This window comes from Mercenaria mercenaria, chromosome 6 (genome assembly GCF_021730395.1).
Source record: "Mercenaria mercenaria strain notata chromosome 6, MADL_Memer_1, whole genome shotgun sequence".
Taxonomy (NCBI): domain Eukaryota; kingdom Metazoa; phylum Mollusca; class Bivalvia; order Venerida; family Veneridae; genus Mercenaria; species Mercenaria mercenaria.
This window is the reverse complement of record NC_069366.1, coordinates 18,398,831-18,422,399: the sequence shown is the minus strand read 5'-3', so window position 1 is coordinate 18,422,399 and position 23,569 is coordinate 18,398,831. Positions and strand designations below refer to the sequence as shown.

General features: G+C 35.2%; 1 protein-coding gene across 1 annotated transcript; it reads left to right on the top strand.

Moving 5' to 3' along the window:
- The first annotated feature begins 1,845 nt into the window (after positions 1-1,845).
- Positions 1,846-23,550, top strand: LOC123549512 (putative tyrosine carboxypeptidase MATCAP2). The gene is made up of 4 exons (XM_045337652.2): positions 1,846-3,018; positions 14,214-14,490; positions 18,004-18,309; positions 19,698-23,550. The coding sequence occupies exons 1-4, from the start codon at positions 2,389-2,391 to the stop codon at positions 19,949-19,951; spliced, it is 1,467 nt and encodes a 488-aa protein (XP_045193587.1). The 5' UTR covers positions 1,846-2,388; the 3' UTR covers positions 19,952-23,550.
- The last annotated feature ends 19 nt before the right edge of the window (positions 23,551-23,569 follow it).

Below are 23,569 nucleotides of genomic sequence, written 5' to 3'. Positions count from 1 at the left end.
ATGTTTTCGCGTTTTTGCATCGTATTATCAAATTATGGTCCCTTCAACTTAATTAAGGGAGAAATAAAAATGCAATGATGCAAAACGCGAAAATTACAATATCGCGAAAATACGTTGTGTACTAGTATGTGCGATGACATGACGCGAAAATGCGAAAACAAGAAGCGAAAATGCGATATATCAATATCGCGTCTCCACATCGTGTTTCACTTTTTCGAATACAAACTCCGTTCGCTCAAACTCGGATAATTCGTACATCACTCTTTGCTCATCGTCAGGTCCCGGCAAAATATCTATATAATGTATCTTTTCGAGGCATAACTACCGATAACTCGAACAAATATTGCCCGTCGAGTTCGGGCGAATTAAGTTTGACTTAATATCTTCCCACCTTCGCATCGTATTATCGCACGGTCGCACTTACCAGTTTGTAGGACGATAATGGGGCGAAAAAACGATGGCCATAAAGGAACATCATACTATACCTATCAAGATATTTATTTGTCAGATTTGTTACATATTTTTTTGCTGTCGGATCTTCTCGGTCCATTTGCTTATTTCGTTTTATGTTTGCTATTACTTGCGTTGACTATATTTATATCTTCGTTGTACATATATCATCTGTCGTATAAATTTCCTATGAAGAGATTGGATGTATATGTAGTTGCTCGTGTGTTGTGCTATTAAATATCTCATATGGCGGGCTACGGACAGATGCGAATTTCTATGCCCTCAGTCTGTTTAAACTTGGGACGTTTGTTGTTGTGACTGTCAACGTAAAATAGAAGGAACTCAAAGAAATAGGTTTATATCACACATCACTACCCTTCCAAAGAAATCAAACTAAATTATGAAAGTCTTGAACACTGTCCGAGAATGCATACCTCTATGGTGTACCGTTTGGGTCAAAGTCTACTTTGCGTGCGCGCACATTTTAAAATATAGGCGTAAATCCAACGACTATTGTACTTAGATTCCGTTTCGTTCATGTTGTTGTGTCTACAGATATTTCTCCCGTTTATCATGCACTAGGCTATATATAATTCTGCATTAACTCTTTTTAATTTCAAATCTTTACATGTATATTTTCGTTAATTCACATATCAATGTTTTACCGTGCGAGACTTCTGGTCCCCCTCGTTTACCTTAAAAATGCCTTGTAGGCCTATATCGTATGTATAAAAAAGGTACATTGTTTTGAAAAGTATTTAGATATTTTGCCATATAATTTAGCTAAAACTCTTTGCAAATTTAGAACTATGAATCATTCTTTACCTATTGAGAAAGGGAGACATTATAACATTGAACGATGTAAAAGAAAATGTGCACTTTGTGACAAAAATTTAATAGATCTAGGGGATGAATTTCACTATCTATCTGAATGTGACTTTTTAGTGTAAGTAGAATAAAGTTCATGTTAAAATATTATTTTAACCATCCTAGTTCATTCAAACTAGATGATCTTATGAATTGCAAAATTAAGGCAAATCTCATTAAACTAGCATTATTTTGTAAGATCATTTTGTCTTTCATTCTCCACAAAATACACTGATCTCATAGTTGGATGCACATGTCATCTAGTGACCCATGTTTTTGCTCCCTGAGTGGCTTCAGGGCTTAGGACTAATTTATTATGCCATATTAATGCCATATTAAGGTGACCCACACCGTTACGTGTCGGACCCCTTTGAATATACCCTGATGTGAAAAATAAACTTGAAACTTAAAGCTGAAGATGACATTCCCCGCCCGCGAATTATTTCATACATACATGAATAAGTAGTAAAAATATGAAGTTACCGTAGGACTAATTAACCGATGGAAATTTAATCATATCACCGCACAATTACTTCCAGGTCAGCTTTTGACAGTTGCCAGGGCCGCCGTAAATTCTGGCACGAATATTGCTTCTTTTATGCTTATGATATTAACGGTTTAAAGTCGTGTCATCTATTAATATACAGTTTAATGTGATCTGTATTGATGTTTGTAAAAATAGCTGAACATTATTGTTATTTCAGCTTCCCTGAAAGCAAAAGGAACGACAAATTACCGGAGAGTGGAGTCGAAGAAGCGAAAGTTGAAGGGCTATCGGTATTTGAATTAAATCGGAAGCTTATTATTTGGCGGATATATTGCAGTTATTGAACTTTGATTTTTTGAAATATCGTCTTCACTGCTTCACTGGATGTTTATGTTTATCAGTTATTCAGCTATACTTTATTTTTATTAACCTCTCTGTTAAAATAGAGTGTGAAAAGAAAAAAACATTGAATTTTTTTCTGACTTCAGTTGTTTCCTGATTAATGTGTAATAAAGACAATTTCAGGATGATGTAATATAGGAAACATATCTTAGATAGGACAAGAACTTAAATACTTAGTGTTTATGTATTCAATGTTTATGCCAAAAATGCCTGAGAAAAAAGTGAACCAAAACAAACCACCTGTGTACATACAGTCTATGGCAGGCAGTCCGCCAAAAACAGGTAACAGCAAAAAGAGGAAGAAAGGGAAGAGGCTGAAGTTTAGAAAACAGTTTGTATCTATGGCTTCTATAGTAAAGATTGACAATGAGAATGAAGTAAAACTTCAGAATAAGAGCAATGATACTGCTGATCAGCCTGAGAGTAATTGTAACATACAGTACATTTATAGACCAATAAGACAGTCACAGAGTGAACATTCATTAATGTCATTAACAAAACTGCCGCATTTGCCAAAACCTCCGACACCCACACAATCTTTATCAAGTCAATCAAGTCAGTCATGTACACCAAGATCTGCTGCTGGATGCCGTCTTCCAATTACTTTGCCCACAAACTTGCAGCCAGGTGCTCATGAGCGACGGAAAAAACTGCCAATATTAGCTGCAATAAAACCTGAGAATGAAAAGGCAGAAAGGGACAGATTCATGCGGGCCAATTACAACTACAACCCACTGTTTGTGTATAGATTTCCAGCTGATTCTGAGGTGCTAGAAAGATTGGGCAAACCGTCTGACAAATATTTAAATCAGGTAAGTCAAGCACTCATGGTGATTACCGGTAAGGTTGTTTTTAGTTAGATTATGATACCTTATGATTGTATTTGTGTATATGAGTTTCTTGTGGCCGCCAATTACCTATAAAGGCAACTCTCCCACAGAATAGTTTTCATTTAAGATTTCATAGACTAGTGGAGCAACAGATGAGCTGCATATGGGTGATTTCAAAAAAAATGAAGACATTAGCATGACAGAAAGCTCAAAATTCAAATTCAGTCTTGGCTCTTAAATTATATGGGCTTGATATCTCCTGACATTGAAGTTTACAAAACTCATTGGGGCGAAATTGTACAAGCACACTGGAATTTTATTTTAACAGTTTTAATTAACTAGTTTTGTGTATTTTGACAACATAAGTATCAAATTTGAACACAGATAGTTTTATAGAAATCATACATATAACTCTTATTTTTTATTGTGTATGATGGTGTACATTTGAAAAAAGAAAATTTCATCAAAATTATTGGATAAGACTGCAAAATGTTTTAAAAAAAATTGAATTTCCAGCATTTTAAACCAGCTTTTTTCTGTTCACACATGGAAAAGTTTAAGTGTTTTTTTTAAAAGATCAAAAGACAAGATCTTGCCTCTAAAATACAACATTGGGGTCAGTGAAATAACAATTGATCCTTTTTTTGTTATTCTATATGTATGTTATGTACCAAAATATGTCATACAAAAACAAACATAATTTTTCTCCAAATTTGTTACACTTGCAACACATTAAGGTAATGGATGTTTCCCAAATAAACATGAAATGTATTGGGTTTGTGGACAACAAATGCTTAGCATAATCATGTACATTGTAAATGTTTTAGAAAAGGGGTTTATAAACAATTTATTTTTACAAAATTAACAAAAACATTCGAAAATCAAAGTTGAATATGACAACATGTCAGTTAAGGAATATTACAATCTTTTGTTGTTTCTTGATGAACTGATCCATGTTTAATAATCATTTTTAGCCATTTTATAAAATGTTTTGATAGTCTATTTAGTAAATGAGTAAAAGTTAGTACCATATTTAGAAAGGTAGCATCGTGTTACACTTGCAACAAGTTCAAGAAACATAATATGACCAGGACTTGGCCTTTAGGAAGTGTTCAAGAAACTGCTTTCACTTCACTTTCTATTACAAAAAATGAACAGTTGAGAATGCAATTTGCTTGCTGAATATTTATTTTAGATTATTACTATTATGAAAATAAATTCACAGTACGATTACATCTGCTTATTAAAAATGCAATGCTTTTCGTATGACAAAAAAAGTTGATGTCTTGGTATGCCACATAATCTTAGCAAATTTAACAGTGAAGACCCTGATCAGATGGCTCTTTTAGAAGCTATCTGATGTGGGTCTAGTCACTTTTTGCATAATCATCAATATTTGCATGATAAGAAAATTGAAGGGTTTATAGTTTTAATAAAGAACAGTAGAAAATTTTAGAACAAACTGGGTAAAAAATTAACCACATGTAGGTCCATTTAATCTGGACTAACCTGTAGCAGCCATCTTGTCTATAGATAGAAAATCACAATAAATGCTTAACCCTTTTGATGCCTGATAACAAGCTCTTGCCCATTCATGGCCGGGAGCTATGGAAATGGGTTCTCTCCAGTCGTCCGGCATGTGTCTGTGCATCTGTCTTTCCGTGTGTCTGTGCGCATGATGTTAATGCAATATCCCATGAACGGCTAGTTTGAATCTGACCAAACTTAGTGGACCAAACTTAGTGAATAGATTGCTTATAGAGAGAGGAAGGCTGTGATTGCATTTGTGGAAATTTTGTTAAAAGATCAGGGTCGCTGTTGCTAAACAATTTCTGCTGGCCTGTGCACTATTTGTCAATGTTAATTTCCTGAACAGCTTCTTGGATTTTCACCAGACTTTACCAGTGGACCTATATTGACATACTAATCCCTGTGCTGGCCAGTGATTTATCAGTGATGTGAACGCAATATCTCTTGAACGGCTTCTTAGATCTTCACCAGACTTTACCAATGGATCTATATTGAAGATGTCTCGGATGAATTTGCCTACATGGAGAAATTCTGCGCATACAGTACTTATGACCTGTGCTGGCCGCTGATTGGTCAGTGTTGTTAATATTGTATCTCCTGAATGACTGATTGGATTTACAGCTGAGTTTACCAGGAGCTCTATGGAGAAACTCCATGCATATAAGATGTGCTGGCCTGTGATTGGCTGATGTTGCTGTTGGATTTTTACCAGACTGTACCCTTATAGAAATGATATTAATTCATAGTTTTATTATGCCTGCCTGTTGAAAATAAAAAGTTTTTCACAATAACAAGAATTTAAAGGTCTGGTTTGTCACATGCTGTAAGCAAACAGTACAAAGTCTGATAGGACAGCTCTTTCGGGGCTGTCTGATCTGGGTCTGAGCTGTTTGCAAAAGCATCAGTATGTTTTCTTAGCAAGATAAGGATTACATGTTCACAATGTCAACAGTGAACAATGTCTGACACAATTCTGTCAATAAACATTAAGTTTAAACAAGTTTCTTTGAATTTATATTATTTTCTGTGAAGAACAAATACAGCTGTATGTAATAATTTGCAATTATTAATTTTATTGTTGCGAGTGTAACACTTTACCTACATTAAGCATTAACATGATAGTCAAATAAAGTACAGGTATTTGGCTTCCAAAGTTGCTTATTTTGAACAAGTATGCATTGCACTTTTATGCAAAACAATTAAAATTGCTTATTTAAATAAAATATTTGTTTCAGAATTCATAATGTTAATAAATGAAGGGTAAATTCACACATTTTATATAAAATTTAACTCAAAAATAAGTAATTCCATTAACATGAAGCCTCTACAACAATGAGAACGTAACTATTTTTAATTGAATGTACAGCTGTTCCAATGGAGATGTCACAGTTTTGCTTAAATCTGGTTAGAAATGTGTCCAGTTCACATGTCAAAATAGTGTTACACTTGCAACATCACTTATAATGGCATCATTAATCTACATGCTTTGATACATGATAATAAGTGTTGTGCATGATCTATGGTGTTGATGCTCCTGTGATAGATAAAGAAAGGTACATGTTATCTCACATTTGAAAAAAAATCTTGTCATTTTTAATCAAATGTTACACTTGCAACATATTTCAACTGACAATCTTTAATTCACTGTTATTATTGTATGAAAGCACTGATCTTTAAACTTCAGAATACTTTGTGTAGATAAAACCTTAGTCTGTGAAAAGTCATATACTTTTTCATTATCTTTGCTTCACAACAACTAATAAAATACAGTCTATTTTGAAAATGGAGGTTTTTAGTTGTAAAAAAATCCAATGGGTCATGTTACTTTGATGCACAAAATGAATGCATCAGATGTTGGTGTATTAGAGTACTATCCATATTTATATGCCTGAATGTCCAAGGCATCGGCAAAAACAAATATTTTGCATACTCAAATAGCATTTTCTTTACACAGTTACATTTAAAAACTTGTTTTTGTAAAAATGTCCCAAAAAAATGTTACACTTGCAACAAATTTAGCCACATTTCCCTTCGTTAAATTTGATTAACAGCATATATCATCATGAAACTTGCTACACACATTTTGGTCATAGAGACGCATATTACAACATAAAATTTATGTTAAGAATCCTTTTATTTGTCTTTTTAAGTAAGTTTATTTGATTTGCCTCATTTTTTTTGAAATCACCCATATTTGCATAAATATGCAATTAAGTTTTACAGAACTCAGTTAAAATTATCATTATTTCAAAATGCATGCATAAACCAAAATACATAGTTCTTGATTTGATGCATGTGCCACTTGGCCTTCAGAATCAAATTGAAATAGACCAAAGTCTATAGTGTATATACCAGTCACCTGGGTATTATTGATCAAAACACCATCTTACAAAATATAATATAAGCCAAGAGAGCGGTGGTCTAGTGGATAAGGTTTTGGCTGCTCAATCCAGGGATTGTGGGTTTGAGCCCCACTAGGGTCATGACCATGACTTCTCATATGACACCAGTACTGGTTTTTCCAGGAAGCGGACTTGAGACTGGCTACAATAAGCTTGAAGCTTTCAACACAATCGAGCTAAAACAAATTAGTATAACTTATAAGCCAAATGGTGGTAAACACTGATGCATTTGACTTATTCAGCTTAAAACATTTCAAACATTTCTCTAAGGAACTGGTTTTACATATGACAATTACTGTGGGTTTTTTTCAGACACATTATGACTAAATATTATTTTCTGTTAAAAAGTATAACACTATGTTTAAAAAAAAAAAAAAATATTTTCAGTGTATGCAAAAATAAAACGTTAAAAATAAAGACAGACAACTTAATTTTATGTGATAATTCTTGTAAACAATGTTTTTAATAAAAATTTCACCACATTACAATTATTATTATTGCAAATTAAGTAATTGTTAAGAAATTTGTGTTGAACTACATGAATATGCATGCAACTGAAGTAATCATGAATGTTTTAAAATACCCAGTACAGTTTGATCCATACACAATTCAAACCAAAATGGTGGGTAGTAACCAGCTGACTTTGTAAGCTTATCTTTTGCTCTGGATAGTGCAAATTGTAGTTAATGCTCTGATTCCAGATACTTCCCTGGTTGTTTTGTCTGCTATATGTAAAGCCTGCATACACATGACTCTTATCTGAAAGAATGTTACTTATAGGGATAATAGGTGGAGAGCAAGGGTTCTAACTTGGGACCCCTGGTTTTATAGTCCGGAGTCTTACCACTGGACCGCTGAGATAGCTCCTTGATGTGTTACGCCTCTAAATTATGTAATTTTGGTAACTTGAAGTGGTCACTGAAAAAGCATTACACCTCTTAAATATAATTTTGTAACTTGAGGATGTGCAAAACTTTGACCTGTCACTGAAAAGATCTCACCCATGATACAGAAGAATAAAATAATACAATATTCACATCAAATACGATATATATAAACTTTTATTTTATTTCATTTTCAAAATTATAAATTCAGACAAAATTATGGTTAGTTTAATACCTAGATTGTTGAAGCAAATTGGTCAGACAAAGCTAGACTAAACACTACTGTTGTAACTTAAGAAGTCTCCTGCGTTTCTGTTTGAGTATTTTCAGTTCTTTATTCTAATTATCCTCTTTCATTTGTAATACTAAAAATAAAGGCAGTTGTACTGTGTATTAAATGCACTTTTAAATTATATTTTGTGAAAAGATATGTTAAGATTAATTGCTAAAATTCTTTATTTGTAATTTTATTTGTATTGATACTGTATATTGTAAAGTTTCATTTCATAAAGATTCTTTTCATCTTTTGAAAAATCTTTCTATTTGCTTTGTTATGTGTAATCATATTTACCCGAGTTCTCGTTTTTGTAAGACACTATTTATAACAGTTCCAAAAAGATAGACATTTGTAATATTTGACCTAGTGTCTTTTGGTCTAAAATTCAAAGACAGACTTAAATTTCAAAAGAAAATCCCATTTAGATTGAACAGCACTATAAATACCCAATTTATAAGCTCAATGAACAAGAATTGATTGCTTTATAATTTATTATAAAAGGTGTTACATGTTGAATAAATCATGATTGTAAGTGACATATTGCCTTGAGATTTGCAACACTGACCTGGCTCAAGAGACCAAGTTTAAGTCTACCTGTATCTTACAAATTTTAACTCTTACCATGCTAAATTTCTATAATGGACTTGTCCATCTTCCAATTTGAGCAGTATCATTTATCATTTGAAGGGGTGTTTACTAAAAATTTACTGAATGAATAGCGAACAGTGCAGACCATGATCAGACTGCATGGATGTGCAGGCTGATCTTGGTCTGCACTGGTCGCAAAGGCAGAATCACTTGCCGCTAGCAGGCTAAGGGTTAAAATCAAATTACATTTCAACAATCTTAAAAATTCTAACAATGATGTTTTACTTTTAGTGAAAGCTTAATTTGTCTCAGAAATAAATGTAAGCTGTTAGTGTTCTGTGTATACTATATACTAGAATATAATAGATTATTTCAACATAATTTTTTTCTAAATTTTAAACACAGTCATGAAAATGCCTTTGGAATTATTTTAAGAATTTTGTAGAATATTTTAGGTGTAATTCAATTAAATGTCTAATTATTAACAGTAAGGTTATAATGGTTCACAAATTATTGTTTTAAGCTTGAAACAGAATATCATAATATCATTATCAGGTTATTTTGTCTATAGTTTGTGGTTAGTCATATATAAGCTATAAACAAAGACAACTGTGTCATACTGCTACTTTATATAATTCGACTCTACTGAGGTTTAAAGAAAGAATTTGTTAAAGGCTTCCTGTAATACTTTTTGATGTCCGAATGGCTGACATTTGGGTTTGGCAGAATGACTGACATTTGGGTTGGCAAAATGGCTGACAATTGGGTTTGGCAAAGTGGCTGACAATTGGGTTTGGCAGAATGGCTGACGATTGGGTTTGGCAGAATGGCTGACAATTGGGTTTGGCAGAATGACTGACAATAGGTTTTGGCAGAATGGCTGACATTTGGGGTTGGCAGAGTTACTGACATTTGGGTTTGGCAGAATGGCTGACAGTTGGGTTTGGTAGAGTGACTGACAATTGGGTTTGGCAGAATGGCTGACAATTGGGCTTGGCAGAGTGACTGACAATTGACTTTGGCAGAATGGTTGACATTTGGGTTTGGCAGAGTTACTGACATTTTGGTTTGGCAGAATGGCTAACATTAGAGTGACTGACAATTGGGTTTGGCAGAATGGCTGGCAATTGGGGTTGGCAGAGTTACTGACATTTGGGTTTGGCAGAATGGCTGACAGTTGGGTTTGGCAGAATGGCTGATACTTGTGTTTGGTAGAGTGACTGACAATTGGGTTTGGCAGAATGGCTGACAATTGGGCTTGGCAAAGTGACTGACAATTGACTTTGGCAGAATGGCTGACAATTGGGTTTGGCAGAGTTACTGACATTTTGGTTTGGCAGAATGGCTAACATTAGATTGGCTGACAATTGGGTTTGGCAGAATGGCTGGCAATTGGGCTTGGCAGAATGGCTAACATTTGGTTTTGGCAGAATGGCTGACAATTTGGTTTGGTAGAGTGAGTGACATTTGGGTTTGGCAGAATGGCTGACAATTGGGCTTGGAAGAGTGACAGACAATAGTGAAGATAAAACTAAGATATAAAAATTAATCAATAATTGAATATAATTTAATGTGATCTGTACTGTCCTTTCTCCAATGAAAGTCTTTTTAACTATAAAATAAATAGAATTAATTGCAGGAGAAGAACTTAAAAGTTTATACAACTGTTGTTTAACACCAAACCAGTATGTTTTTATAAAAAAATTGCTTTTGCAGTTGAAACCATGTAATGTTTATTAGTAGTAATTTCTACCAAGGTACGAGTACCTTTAAAAATGGACTGAACTGGCGGTATCCAGGTGCTCGTCTGATCCTAAGATTTTATATTGTTTAAGAACAATTATTGTTCATAGCATATTGACATTCCTTTTCCTTTACTGGCAGGCTTATCTAGATTCAGTTCAGTTCAATAAAAAGCTTTTGATTAAAACAATTGATTGCTCATTAAAAGCAAAGAATTGACTGAACCAGGATCAATAATCGTAAAACCAGCTATGTCTTCTATTGTCTTTGATTTTAAATCAGTTTTAATGGACACTATTTGAAATAATTGCTTTTCTTTTTGCACTGTGTGATCTATGATAAACTGTAATTGTAGGGAAGGTACGGGTTATTTAGTGAAGATATCAGGGGAGGTAATAAAGTAGCCTGGCTCCCTGGTTGCATGGTTATTTTTTTTAAATACTGCAAACCTTAAAGCCTCTAAAATAGCACATTTTATCTGATGGCTAAACTATACACTATGTTTGGAGCCAGGGGCAATTAAAAATGAGCTGCGCCATGAGAAAACCAACATAGTGGGTTTGCGACCAGCATGGATCCAGACCAGCCTGCGCATCCGCGCAGTCTGGTCAGGATCCATGCTGTTCGCTAACAGTTTCTCTAATTCCAATAGGCTTTGAAAGCGAACAGTATGGAGCCTGACCAGACTGCGCGGATGCGCAGGCTGGTCTGGATCCATGCTGGTCGCAAAGCCACTATGTTGGTTTTCTCATGGCACGGCTCAAATGTCAATATTGAAAGAACCTGCTGGAGTTTCTTCCACTGTTAATGAAGAAATGAAACTTATACATCAGAAATATGACAGAACAAACATAGGGATGGGAGGCAGTCTAGTAATAAGGAATCTAATTAATGTTTTTCTAAATAGTGGATTTAAAGACCATTTCTTTGGAATTCTTTCATGAATTAAGTCAATTTACTGAAATTTATTCATTTGTAGATCAATTTACTGAAAGTTGTTCATTTGTAGAACTTGACCAGCTTAGGAAAAATAACAGATATGAAATAAAATAAGACATCGTGTTTGTTGTATATTTATGGCATTTTTTGTTAAAATGCAAAATTGCAAAAGTATGCCTTTAAAAGGCACTGACCTCCAGATTTTGGCTAAAAAATGATCTTTCTTTCAAACTGAAGTTTAGTCTTATTTTGCACATCAGAATATGAGTTTTTGTTTAAACTATTTAAAAAATGCCAAATCAAGAAAAAAAGATGACCATGTCAGGAATTGAACCCGGACCGCCACAGCAATAAAGAAGTTTTCCGCTGTCGTTACCAGTACCGCTATGGAGGATTTAGTGATTAATGCGCTTGTTAAATATAGATATTTATAATCGAGGCAGTTTACCTTGAGTCAAACGTTACAAATGCTTTTCGATTTTCATGGTAAAAAGTAGTAAAAACAACTAATTCTCATGTGTTTCTGTATATAATCGTCTGTTAGTAATCAAGTTTCAAAGCATTCTTAATAAATATAGCATTAATTTCCAGATATCTAAAAAAATGATTTTTTTTTTTGTTGTTGAACGATCTGGAGGCCAGTGCCTTTAAAGCATACAAAAATATCCAAAAGTATTTTCATCATGTTTGAAAATAAGCTATTATCCCTATGCTCACAGAATGACTTTTAGTACTGAAGAAAATTAGAATAGAATTGGAAATGTTTTAAAGTAATAAAGATGAGCTCAAAATTATTTTGTTCCCAAACAAGTACCGCCGATATGAAAAATGCCCTCTGCTGTTTGAAGCTATTTGGTGAACAGTGAGAGCTATTCCATTCAAATTGGCGTTGGCATCACACCTTAGTTAAAAGTTTGCATCCAAGGTCATATCTAAGTAACCATTATATTTTTGGATTGGAACTTTTAAATACAAGGCTTCCCAGTTATCAGATATACTCAAAATACTCAAAATAAACAAGTTTAATAACTCTTGTTGAATTTAATGTAAATTATTGCTCTTTTTTGGCTATCTTTGTTTAATAAAGGTTTCCTTGTAACTAGCAAAGCTGTATCAGGGTAACAATTACATATACATGTGGTGGCTTCAAACTTTAGTTGAGCCACGCCATGAGAAAACCAACATAGTGGCTTTGCGACCAGCATGGATCCAGACCATCCTGCGCATCGGCGCAGTCTGGTCAGGATCCATGCTGTTCACTAACAGTTTCTCTAATTCCAATAGGCTTAATATGAAAGGGAACAGCAGGGATCCTGACCAGACTGCGCGGATGCGCAGGCTGGTCTGGATCCATGCTGGTCGCAAACCCACTATGTTGGTTTTCTCATGGCACGGCTCAGTTATTTAGTCAGTTGAAGAGCTTAAAAAATTAATTCAGATTGTTGCCTTTATTTGACTTAGAAAATTTGGTAGTAGTTTTGTATTCAGTTTCTTTTTTTTTTAGTAAACTGTAATGAAATACTTCAGTAATATAAGCCTTGCTTGAGTATATTGGAAGTTGTGGCCCTTGTTAAAATTGTCGAATAGTCACGCCTGCTGTCTTATAGACATGTTATGTAGAGACCCATGCAGTACTTAGCAGTCTTTAGAAATATGTAAAACATTGTCACTGGTTATCTATATAATTTTGAAGAGAAAATACTTTTGGTAAATGTTTATCTTAAATTGCTACAAATATCAAAATTTTGATTTTTCAAACCACAAAATTCAACAAAAACTGATTTTTACAGTACTTCTATTTAATAAATCTAACACTGATGACTAATGATTGCAAAAAAATAACTGTGGGCCTTTATAGCAATAGCAAGTTTATGAAATAATCCATTTTCATTTCCAGTAATTAACTGTAGTAATTTTACTTCTATAGATATAATAATATAATAATTATATTAGGCTTTTCTGTACATCCAAATCAGGCTGACGGATGATCGGCTGGTTGGGCAGTGTGCAGTGGCAACGAAAGTTGTCTGCTCTCTAACTTGAGCAGTTCTTTTGCAGTATTCACCAAACTTTATAGTCCCAATCTCTTTAGTTAAATTATGGCCCTTGAATCACTAAACATTGCGAAAATTGTCAATATCCGCTCAGTAACTTAAACATTTCTTATCCAGTATTACCAAAGTTGGTCAGGATATTTATGAGCATAATACCTTTGTAAGTAACTGTTAGTCGTACTCGCTTTGGAGTTATGGTTCTTGAATTACTCAAATATTCACAGTGACCACTCGGTTTATGCAGAATCCAATTTATATCTCCAAAGTAATGGCCAGTGATTTAATCAGAATTAAGGAAATTGACAGTGTCTGCTAAATTACTAGAGTGTTCTCTTTTGTCTCAGCTACACTTAAATATGTAAAATGTGTATCTGTATAAATTCTAGGTCTAGTTTGGTTACCAGTCAGTTCTGTTAATTAAATTGTCTCCTAGGTCATGGCCCTTGAATTAGTTAAAATTGAGAAAACTGACAACTTGTTTGTTCAATATGTAGACTACTTTAAATGAAAATTTCATGTAATTTGCTACATATGACTTGCACATATTGTGGCAGTTTGGCACCCAAAGTCTATCATTAGTCTGTTGACCTTCTGAGATATTCCTTAAGTTTAGAAATGTCATTTGCAAATACATGTGCAGTTTTTTTCCCCATCATTCAAATCAAGCAATAGCAAAATATACTGTTTTGTCCATTTTAGAAAATTTATGTTTAGTTTAAATGTTGCATTATCAACTTCTGAATTTCAACTTAATTTTCAGGCTATACACATCATGGAAAATGCCCTTCAGAAGTACGGCACTTATGAAAACTTTGAAGAGCAAACAGGCGGAAAAGTTCTGCAACGTTCAAACATTATGGCTCTAATCCAGAGATATCTGAAACGTGACGAACTGGAACGTGAAATAATGGTGAATCTGTCTGAGGACCTGTTGTCTAGAGGCTCAATGACGAGGGTTAAAGGGAAGCCTGTACTAAATGTGAGAATCGTAGATCTCAGGGAATACTGGGTAGAAGGACTGTTGCGACATGAAATTGGTAATTTTCATTTATATCAAAAATGCTTTACTCATTTTGAAGCATTACTCTGAAGGAGTACTTAGCTGTAAAATAGTATAACACAAATGGTCACTGTCATAAAATGTAAATTTAACATTTAAACGTAGTTGATCAAGAATGGCACTCTTCAGTGTATGTATTTTCGTAATTTGGTATTTGTTTGACGTAATTATGGCTCAACACCCTCACTGCTTTCGATAGAAACCAAAAAGTGCTGAAATGCTGTAAACCTAGAAATGTTCGCGGATACTATGTTTTGCGTTTTTCAGAATGTGGACATTTTCGCGGATACAAATATTTGCGGAATCATATCCATCGCGAATCTCGCGATAATGAAGTCGCAAGTAAACATATTAAGTATACTAAGGTAAGTATCACGGCATAGTTGCATTGATAGTATATTAAATATTGAAAAGGCTGTTACATCATACAGAAATAACTTGTCAGTCAATTGAGTTAATGTAGATTTGTGCACTCATTTTATACAATTATGGTACTAGAATTTGAGTTATTAATATCCAGGTATGTGTAAGTACAGAACCATTTTACAGCGATCTATTTAAGCTGAAGCTAGAATTTTTCGCGTTTTTGTTAGATCAGAGTTTTTCGCGGCTATTTAATTTCACGGAAATATACTACCCGCGAAAGGCGCTAATTTAAAAAGCGCGAAAACATTTCTAGGTTTACAGTAACATACAGAGAATCTGTAATTTGCGTATCTTCAGTATGGGTACACTACCTTAAACAAATTGTAAGATATATAATATGTATTGTTGCAAACAATGTAAGCAGGTAACTTAAGAAATTCACACCAATTTACAACTGAAACTGTTTACACAACTTGAAAAAAGGTAATTTGTTTGGGCTTTTCATTTAGCATTATATCAAGAGAACCCATTATAACAAGTATCTCCTGCATTGAGTGCATTCATGAGTTATAAATTATTGATGGTAAAATGTTGTACAGGTTTGTTTACATTATGAAATATTTAATAAACTTCTTTCAAGTTGATATTTGGTATGGTTCAATGTTACACTTGTAATAAAGAGCATGTGATTCTCTTTCACTCAGAATTTTTTATGAGTTTTAGACTTTTGGCTAGTTACATCCCCCTTGGTTATAGCCTTGTCATGCTATCGCTCTTACCTTGCCTTTACAAGTTGTCTCCCTGTTTCTCTTGCATTGCTTTTACAGGTTGTCATGCTGTTGCTCTTACCTTGCCTTTACAAGTTGTCTCCCTGTTTCTCTTGCATTGCTTTTACAGGTTGTCATGCTATTGCTCTTACATTGCCTTACAAGTTGTCTCCCTGTTTCTCTTGCATTGCTTTTACAGGTTGTCATGCTATTGCTCTTACCTTGCCTTTACAAGTTGTCTCCCTGTTTCTCTTGCATTGCTTTTACAGGTTGTCATGCTATTGCTCTTACCTTGCCTTTACAAGTTGTCTCCCTGTTTCTCTTGCATTGCTTTTACAGGTTGTCATGCTATTGCTCTTACCTTGCCTTACAAGTTGTCTCCCTGTTTCTCTTGCATTGCTTTTACAGGTTGTCATGCTATTGCTCTTACCTTGCCTTACAAGTTGTCTCCCTGTTTCTCTTGCATTGCTTTTACAGGTTGTCATGCTATTGCTCTTACCTTGTCTTTACAAGTTGTCTCCCTGTTTCTCTTGCATTGCTTTTACAGGTTGTCATGCTATTGCTCTTACCTTGCCTTACAAGTTGTCTCCCTGTTTCTCTTGCATTGCTTTTACAGGTTGTCATGCTATTGCTCTTACCTTGCCTTTACAAGTTGTCTCCCTGTTTCTCTTGCATTGCTTTTACAGGTTGTCATGCTATTGCTCTTACCTTGCCTTTACAAGTTGTCACCCTGTTTCTCTTGCATTGCTTTTACAGGTTGTCATGCTATTGCTCTTACCTTGCCTTTACAAGTTGTCTCCCTGTTTCTCTTGCATTGCTTTTACAGGTTGTCATGCTATTGCTCTTACTTTGCCTTACAAGTTGTCTCCCTGTTTCTCTTGCATTGCTTTTACAGGTTGTCATACTATTGCTCTTACCTTGCCTTTACAAGTTGTCTCCCTGTTTCTCTTGCATTGCTTTTACAGGTTGTCATTCTATTGCTCTTACCTTGCCTTACAAGTTGTCTCCCTATTTCTCTTGCATTGCTTTTACAGGTTGTCATGCTATTGCTTTTACCTTGCCTTTACAAGTTTTCTCCCTGTTTCTCTTGCATTGCTTTTACAGGTTGTCATTCTATTGCTCTAACCTTGCCTTTACAAGTTGTCTCCCTGTTTCTCTTGCATTGCTTTTACAGGTTGTCATTCTATTGCTCTTACCTTGCCTTACAAGTTGTCTCCCTGTTTCTCTTGCATTGCCTTTACACGTTGTCATGCTATTGCTCTTACTTTGACTTACAAGTTGTCTCCCTGTTTCTCTTGCATTGCTTTTACACGTTGTCATGCTATTGCCCTTACCTTGCCTTTACAAGTTGTCTCCCTGTTTCTCTTGCATTGCTTTTACAGGTTGTCATGCTATTGCTCTTACCTTGCCTTACAAGTTGTCTCGCCCGCCCGCTTAGCTCAGTAGGTAGAGCGTCGGTCTAGGGATCGCGGGGTCGTGAGTTCGATCCTCGGGCGGGGCGTATGTTCTCCGTGACTATTTGATAAACAACATTGTGTCTGAAATCATTAGTCCTCCACCTCTGATTCATGTGGGGAAGTTGGCAGTTACTTGCGGAGAACAGGTTTGTACTGGTACAGAATCCAGGAACACTGGTTAGGTTAACTGCCCGCCGTTACATGACTGAAATACTGTTGAAAAACGGCGTTAATCCCAAAACAAACAAACAAACAAAACAAGTTGTCTCCTTGTTTCTGTTGCATTGCTTTTACAGGTTGTCATGCTATTGCTCCTACCTTGCCTTTACAGGTTGTCTCCCTGTTTCTCTTGCATTGCTTTTACAGGTTGTCATGCTATTGCTCTTACCTTGCCTTACAAGTTGTCTCCCTGTTTCTCTTGCATTGCTTTTACAGGTTGTCATGCTATTGCTCTTACCTTGCCTTACAAGTTGTCTCCCTGTTTCTCTTGCATTGCTTTTACAGGTTGTCATGCTATTGCTCTTGCCTTGCCTTTACAAATTGTCTCCCTGTTTCTCTTGCATTGCTGTTATAGGTTGTCATGTTATTGCTTTTACCTTGCCTTTACAAGTTGTCTCCCTGTTTCTCTTGCATTGCTTTTATAGGTTGTCATGCTATTGCTCTTACCTTGCTCTTACCTTGTGTTTCTCTTACATTGCCTTTACAGGTTGTCTAACTAATCTTCAGGTTATCTTCTATAAGTTGTCTCTTATATTTCTAGCTTGTTTTCAGTAACCATATATCCCTCACATTGTCTTTACAGTACAGGTTGTCTAGCTTATCTTTTGTAACTATGTCTCTTAATTGTCTTTATAGGTTGTCCAACTCATCTTCACAGACTTTATTCAAATCTCTTTACAGGTACACATTTCTTGAGGAGTTACAACAACAAATTTCAAGAGTGGTGGAATTGGAAGGTAAGGAAGGAACTGGGTATGAAACCTGCAAACCCAACGGAGGAGGGGCTGGCTTCCCTTCATAGTGTGTTGTTAAGAAAAGACCCAAGCCTTTGGAGAATAGCACTCCTGTATTATGTCTCATATAAATCAGCATTTTTGTCATTGAAGGAGTTATTCAAGGATCTAGGACAGTTTGTGAGTGACCCCTATGTGAGATGGGATTACTGTATTCGAGCAAAAAGGGGTCAAGTGGATACTTCAACTCCAGGTACATATATGGCCCATTTTCCGTCCATTTTGCCAGAAACCTACATATTGTAAGAATTAGTTACAATCTCTTTCAGTGTTTGTACAAGTTGTAAGATCTTTTAAAGCTGCAAAAATGCTGCATGCACGGGCTGCATATTCTCCAGATAACCTACCATCTGTAAGTCAAGTTCCATGAAAAGAAATCTTGTAATTTGAAAATTAAGAAAGGATCTATTTTTTTTGTGATGGATAAATGGACAGATAAAGGGACAAAATAAAATGATCTGTATGTTTAACATAATACTTTCTATCTATGTCCTGGGTTTTGTCAAAAATTCTCTTGTAGTAGGCTTTTAAAGTTGTGACAGAATCCACCATTTGTGACAGACAGAAGGACAGACAGTTGAATGGACAAATGGAGAGAAAAGCTGATGTGTGTGTTCTTCACATTGTCTTCTACCAATATTAGTCTATTTACAAATATATTGAAGAAAATCTTTTACTTTTTTAAGTTACTGCAGAATCCACTTTTTGGTTATATTTTTTGATTATTTGTTGCCATAGCAGCTACAATTTTTGCACATGGTTATTCTCCATATTGCTGTCAGTCCATGAAAAAATGTCTTGTACTTTTAAAGTTATTGCTGACTGACTGATGGTCTGATGGACAGAGGGAGAGGGTGGGGGAGGGCAAAAAGTCCCTTCTCATGAAACACTGTTTGGGAACTAATGAAAATATTTATTTCAAAAGTACAAACAATTACCGCCAGTTTTATCGGTTTTGGAACTCAATTACTGTCAGCTTTATCGGTTTTGGAACTGTATATGTACTTGAATATACAAATGTATATCGTAATTTAGTTGTTTTATTTCTATACTCCCTTTTTTTTCTCGGATTTTAATTTCTTGATAAATTTTCTGATTATGCTTTTTGGTATACATGAACCTGTAAAGGATGCAAAAGCACTATGTACTTTTATTCATTGTTTTGAGAAGAATTTTATGTTGCTTACAAATACATCTTGTTTACCAGAGTCTGAGGTTATAAAGCTGAATTTGGATACAATGAGTCTCAAGCATAGTTATGAAAACACTTTAACCCTTACCATGCTGGACATGATTGGTTCTGCTTTTGCGACCAGTGTAGATCATGATCAGCCTGACATCCGTGCAGTCTGATCATGATCTGCACTGTTCGCCCTTCAATCAGTATCCTTTTGGTAAGCACCCCTTTTAACAGTTAATGGTACTATCCAAATTGGAAGATGGACATGTTCATTATAGAAATTTAGCAGGGTAAGGGTTACAATTGACCAATGGCAAAACGACAATATGAGACACATCTCGAGACTCAGTTTATAATATTTGGACCTGCTCAGATGAACATTTTTTACAATCTCATTTCAGGAGGCTTCTGTAAAGACCAGGTATATTTAGAAGGTGCTCTTCAAATTCTCAAAAATCGCAAAAACATCGACTTTCACATGTTGGTTCAGTTGGGGAAGATCTCATGGGAGGACATCGATAAAGTGGCTTTGATAGGAAATCTTGACAATACAAAAATTCCATTCTTCATGCAGGATCTAGAGGCCTACCATAAATACTTAGACAAAATCTGTGAGGCCAATGATTTAACAGATGATATTCTGGAGGATGTATGAATGGAAAGCAAGGGTTTCCTGTGCAGTGATTCCAACATAAAACAACCAGAGGTTTCCAACAATGCACTGAGTTGTATTTCATTAAAAAGGACAAGACTGCCATAATTATATGAGCCGTGCCATGAGAAAACCAACATAGTGGGTATGCGACCAGCATGGATCCAGACCAGCCTGCGCATCCGCGCAGTCTGGTCAGGCTCCATGCTGTTCGCTTTTAAAGCCTATTGGAATTGGAGAAACTGTTAGCGAACAGCATGGATCCTGACCAGACTGCGCGGATGCGCAGGCTGGTCTGGATCCATGCTGGTCGCATACCCACTATGTTGGTTTTCTCATGGCACGGCTCAATTATCCTTCTGAATTTAAACAGAATTTTCACAGCATTATTTGCATTTTTACTCTCTCTGAAAATCTTATATGGAAACAAGATTTACAAACTATTTCTTCCAGAATCAGAGACAGATATTAAAGGACTTCAGAAGTTCTCATATCTTGAATGTGATCATTTACAACTTTGCATTAAGGCGTAAAAAAAAAATTGTTTGTTTCCGGTATCCCGACCTACCCTAAATTTTTGGCCCGACCCTAAATGTTTTGGAGAATATTTTTTTCAACTTTTTAACAAAATGATGCAAAACTGCACTTTTTATGTGTTAAACATGGCCAGTGATGTTAGAAATCAACTTACTAATGCTCTAAAGGCATATCCCCCTTATTTGTAATCATTTTTTGACAAAAAAATAATTTCCGAAAAGTCTCCCTTAATAAAAAAAAATTCCAAAAAAAAAAAAAAATTTCCGACCTACCTACCCTAATTTTTTTGAGCATGTTACCGGAAACAAAGAATTTTTTTTTTAGGCCTAAACATGAACAAAATCTTTCAACAAACTTTACAATATATATATGTTTCATATTTTTGTATGGCAGTAAATATTATTGTTTTAACTTTAATGTGATTGTCATTAGTCTTGATCTGAATGGAGAGCAAATAGTTGCAGCCATGTTCATCATACTAAAATTCCTTGTTAGGAGTGGAATTCCAAAACTACTTGAGCTGTGTCATGAGAAAACCAACATAGTGCATTTGTGACCGGCATGGATCCAGACCAGCTTGCGCATCAGCACAGTCTGGTCAGGATCCATGCTGTTTGCTAACAGTTTCTCTAATTGCAATAGGCTTTAAAAGCGAAAAGCATGGATCCTGACCAGACTGCATGGATGCACAGGCTGTTCCGGATCCATGCTGGTCACAAAGCCACTATGTTGGTTTTCTCAAGGCGCGGCTTGCATATTAAATAAGAGATTTCAATGTGAATATAGATATGTTGCGATGAGAGGAAGTTCAGAGAATGATTGCAAGACTGTCTTATGTTCAATAGCTTTCAAATCATTTCACTTTATATAAACCAAGGAAATGGAATGTATCGGGGGGACAGTTCCTGTGGCAGGAGGACAGGATACAAAACCACTGTCCGCAGTCTGATTTGGACCAACTGTTTATGGGCATAGCCTGCCTGCTTAGCTCAGAAGGAACAGCACAGATCTAAGGATCGCGGGGTCACGAGTTTAATCCCCGTGTGAGGCATATGTTCTTGTGAGGATTTAATAGAAGACATTGTGTCTAAAACCATTCGTCCTTCACCTCTGATTCAAGTGGGGAAGGTTGGCAGTTACTTGCAAAGAACAGGTTTGTACTGGTACAGATTGAATCCAGGAACACTGGTTACATTAACTGCTCACCGTAACGTACCTGAAATACTGTTGAAAAACGGTGTTAATCCCAAAACAAATAAACAAGTGTTTATGGGCATAATATCTCATGCAAGTTCGATATGTTAATTGGATCCTTCAATTTTCATAGGAGCTACAACGTATGGCTTTTGAATGAAAATTACAATGACAGAATGAGTCAACTCTCTAACAGATCACCTGACTTGGTTACAGTGTTTACCCACCAGTAACCTGCTGAATCCTCTTAAGTCTCTGAAGTTAAGGCCCTTGGATTTCTTAAAATTGCAAAAATTGAATTAGTTAATGTTCAGAAAAATGCTGTGACAGGCATTATGACAGTTTAGCACACTTATTAACCATTTAAAAAAAAAAGGTAATTAGATTGGGAAATGTCATAGTCGAGGAAGTGGCGTCAACATGTGTTTTCTGCTCAATAACTTCAGGAAGGTCACTGTAACCCATTTTAATGAAACTCAAAGGTTGGTATATAGGTAGTTTGCACAGCAATTTGGATTGCATATGACATCACTAGGTTTAAGGTCAAGGCCACCAAGCTAAAAATAGAAGAAATGATTTCTACTCATTAACTCTAGTTTGTGTTCATGTATTGACATTAAACTTGGTCTATAGGTAGCATATAGAAAAACCAAGGTTGCAGTTGTATATGGGGTCAGTGGAATAATTCAAGGACAGCATAACTTAATTAATCTGCATACTTAGAAAATTCCACCATGGAGTAGTGGTCTGGAGCTACCTTTTTTGTTGTGGAACGGATGGGTCACGGTTCGAATCCAACTGCATGCCCGACTTGTTTTCCTTGTATGAAAAAAAATTATTTTAATGCCATAGTGGGTCAAGGTCACAGTTACTAAAAACAGATTTTTTCCCGATTGTCGTCATCAAAAAGGTGGTTTATGATTTTAGTTTGGATTTACCTACTGTCACCGAACTTGGTGTACAGCAAGGTTAACTGAAAAATTAGCTTTGGATGATATTTTGGGTCATTATTACTAAAAATAGACAAATAGATCTTTAGTTTGGGTACACCTATTGCCATAGGGTCAAGTCAGGAATTACAAATGGCAATGTCAAATCTGAGTTAGTTATTTCCTGTACTTCTGAACAGCATGTCTGAATGCTGTCAAAAATGTTTAACAAACCAGAGTCTGTTGGCATGATGCAAAGTTTGAAAACCTGGTTTTCGTGGAATTTCCACATTTGTTGTTGTTCTTATTTTTTTTTAGAAGATTGTCTGGATAACAACGCAAAAACTGCAAGAGAATTTACAGAAACATGTCGCAATAGGAGATAGTGCAGAAACAAAACTGTTCGAAATATTTTTTTATTTTTATTGTCTTCTTGTTTGTGCATTATTTTGCTAACTTTTTAATTGAAAACACATTTTCAGGTACTGACAGGAATTTAAAGAAATTTTTCATAATAAGTAATGAGAAGAAGGGCAAAGGGTAAGAACTTTAAAATATTTCATCTTTGATAAGTTTTCAATTACCGGTATCTTCCTTTTTGTACCTTAGATTTTATAATTTTTGCGCCATCAATAACTTTTTAACTATTAAAAGGGAATTGAAAGAAATGTTGGCAATGAAATGGGCACAAGGACTGTAACTCTTGTCTTGATTAATTTGGTACCAAGTTACAAAATGTTGAAGTAAATTTAAGGAAATATTACACACTGATGGATAGTAAGAAGAGGAAGGGCAGGAACACCAGGAACTATTGCCAAGTTGTTGAACATTTGCACTTGTTTAAGTAAATATAGTTCCTGTTAGAAATGGCTTGAAATTGATGCATTTAAGTTTTTATGACCAAAGACATTAAATGGTATTTTTGATAAACAATGTACTTTTTTCTGTGTTTTGTTTTCTT